The 2942-nt window shown below is 33.8% G+C and overlaps 1 protein-coding gene across 1 annotated transcript; it reads right to left on the bottom strand.

Annotated features, from left to right (window-relative positions):
* Nucleotides 1–893: 893 nt before the first annotated feature.
* LOC129571975 (J domain-containing protein CG6693-like) lies at nt 894–1481 on the bottom strand. The gene is made up of 2 exons (XM_055451873.1): nt 1403–1481; nt 894–1333 (listed from the first exon to the last, which is right to left on the bottom strand). The coding sequence occupies exons 1-2, from the start codon at nt 1479–1481 to the stop codon at nt 894–896; spliced, it is 519 nt and encodes a 172-aa protein (XP_055307848.1).
* Between the last annotated feature and the right edge of the window lie 1461 nt (nt 1482–2942).

The raw sequence follows: 2942 nt of genomic DNA, 5'->3' as shown, positions 1-2942 counted from the left end.
TGAAACTATAAATACCAATGAGATGTCCAACGTTTTTTCGATCTGTGCCATACTTTTGTTTGTCGATTTGGTAGCGTTTGTGGGATTCTTCTGGGACTCGCTCCCGGATTTCTTTGCTCTTGTTCTTTTTTTTCGTTCTTTTCCGGCGGACTGTAAACATTGCAGCGATGAAGTGAGAAAAAAAAATTAAAATTGAATACATCGATAGAAACAATCCAAATGTTGCAAAACTTTTTGATCACACATCAATAAATACTAATCCCTTTAAATTGTCATGTAATGATTAATCACACCGGTACCTGCTTTTTACGTAGCGACAAATTTTCTTCAACAAATGATGTAGTTGAATTGTCAAGGCAGTTAGAGTCAAAACTATCGTCCGTATAATACATTCCAATGGAGTCACTATCCACACATTTCTTCATGTTGAAAACAAATAGCAAACTATTAGCAATGCAGAGTTTATGAATTGATTGCAATAAATTTTACCTTATTTTGGCTATTTTCAGAAACAAGTTCAACTGACTCGTATTGTTGGTCTGTTCGTCGTCTCTTTGATTCGGCCTTCTTAAAGCAATCGATTGCCGATGCTTTTCTTTTGGTAGTTCTTGTATTCATTTTAATAGCATAAATCAAATAAACACGGTGGAAATATATCAGTTTTTCTCAATACTAAATTAACTTTTATTTAAAGAACTTTCAGGTTATTAATAATAAAAACAACTGTTCAAATTTTCGTGAATGTATTTCTTCTTTGCTTGGTTGAGGATGATTTGCGATTTCACATATCGTTGGTGACAGTTCAATTACATTTATCATATTTTCGTGATGAACGAACAAATAATCTATTACGTTGCAATGAAGAAATAATCTATTACGATGCAATGAAAATTTCAACGTCTAATTTTTTTAATTGGAATTTTCGGAATATCGCCTTTGTCGATGAGGTCTTTCAATATTTCTATTATTCTCATTTCATCTTCTGATCGCATGAACGGTAAATTATTGAGAACATATGTGAGACTCCCTTTTCCAGCAACAAATTCTCTAATCAAATCGGTTTTCTCCTGTAGTGAACCTTGGTACTTTTTTCTGGCTTCTTCTTTTGCTTCACAGCTTACTGGTTTAAGAAAGTTTTCCCATTGTGCTGCTATAGTGACCTTCGTAAACAGAACTCGTGATCCATTATCGTACATTTCTTTCTTTGCTATATCAGAAAGTATTGAGTAGGCGTTGTGAATAACATTAAACTTTTCCTTTGCTTCTTCCTTCTCATTGATTGGCACCCGATCTGGATGAAAAGTGAGCGCCAGTTTATAAAAACTTTTTTTCACTGCAACGAATCATATCAATGCGATGTTTTTTAAATGTGATCTCTGTTGAAACACAATAAAATACGTACCATCTTGAATTTCAGCATTTGGTTTCAACTGAAGAATTTGATATAAATCACGAGTACCGAAGTATTTTTCTGCACTCATTTTGAGATCGAACAACTTTTGCGAAATAAAATGATAATATGAAATGTCATTCATATTTTGTTTGCTGACATCTATTCTAGTACATCTAATTGCTAGTGTCAAATGCATTAGCAACATAACCAATATCGCCATGATATTTTCTATGTTCGTTTAAAAGCAATATTTTTTGTCTTTAAATATTAAAAGTATAGTTTTTGTCAAACAAACAAGAAGTGCAATTAAATAATATGGAAAAAAGAACATCAAAGCGAATCAAAGAGAATAAAAATAAAACAGACAACGTATTAACACCAAATACAGAACAAATTTCTATTGACAACAAAAGTGAACATAATGTAACGAAAACGGTAAGCAACACATGATGAACAAAATTCATGATGAAAACACAGTCGAACAAACTGAGGCTGATTTTCATCTCATTTTAGAAACTATTCTTTTTAAAACATTGTGTGTATTTTTTCTAGACCGTCGAATCCCTCAAACGGAAACACAGTACGATTGACACGAACCAGGCAAATCGACGGAATGCTTTGTGTAAAAGTGTACATTCCGCTGAAAAACCCACGACAAACAAAGAGCCAAACCATCCCGAATCGCGTCGATCTACCAGAATTCACATTGCAACGAAATATCAAACAAATGCATCGGAAGTTCCAACTAAACATAATCGATTCCAAACATCTAAGAAAGACAAGGAAAATACAGTCGAACAAACTGAGGTTGTTTTTCATCTCATCCTGAAATCTATTCTTTTTTAAACATTGTGTGTATTTTTTGCAATTTAGTCCGTCAAATCCCTGAAACAGAAAAACATTACAATTGACACGAACCGGCCAAGTCGACGGAATGCTTTGTGTAAAAGTGTACATTTCGCTGAAAACCCCACGACAAACGAAGAGCCCAACCAACCCGAATCGCGACGATCTACCAGGAATCACAATGCAACGATAAACAAAACAGATGCAATGCCAAAAAAAAACAAAAGAAAGACAAACGCCACATCACGCCTTAGCTTGAAAGAAAGAATAGCGCATGAATCAGCCGAAAAGGTATTCATTGAAAATGAGGTAGTTATGGCATCTGTTCCAGGATATCCACCTTGGCCCGCGCGGATAAATAAAATTGACGGTGTATCCATTGAAGTCGAATTTTTTGGTACCAGTGAAGTGTATGTGCCTAAGCGTTTTATTATTTATTCAATGTTCATTTTAAGTGTTTTTCTTCTCTCTTCAGAAATCCACTTCGAAGTCACGCAGTGAATAGATTCGAACTTAATAAAGCAATACCATTACTTGATAGAAGAGGCTACAAAAAATCTATGCGGGAGCTCGAAATGATTTTAGGCGTCCCAAATGAATTTTCAGTATTCCAACAATAAAATACAATAATGGAAATAAAAATAAAATTTAAAAAAAAATCTGAACATAAATTACACCGTGTAACAAATTTCAACTTTTTTTT

This window comes from Sitodiplosis mosellana, unplaced genomic scaffold (genome assembly GCF_009176505.1).
Source record: "Sitodiplosis mosellana isolate CC-2019 unplaced genomic scaffold, AAFC_SMos_1.0 Smas_scaffold_3880, whole genome shotgun sequence".
In the NCBI taxonomy this organism is placed as follows: Eukaryota; Metazoa; Arthropoda; class Insecta; order Diptera; family Cecidomyiidae; genus Sitodiplosis; species Sitodiplosis mosellana.
The sequence above is the reverse complement of the archived record's forward strand: the minus strand, read 5'-3'. Positions and strand labels throughout refer to the sequence as shown.

Coding starts and splice junctions, on each gene's coding strand:
- LOC129571975 (XM_055451873.1), bottom strand. CDS start 1,481: ATGAGTGCAGAAAAATACTTCGGTACTCGTGATTTATATCAAATTCTT. Junction 1,334..1,402: donor AAATGCTGAAATTCAAGATG/GTACGTATTTTA, acceptor GATTCGTTGCAG/TGAAAAAAAGTTTTTATAAA.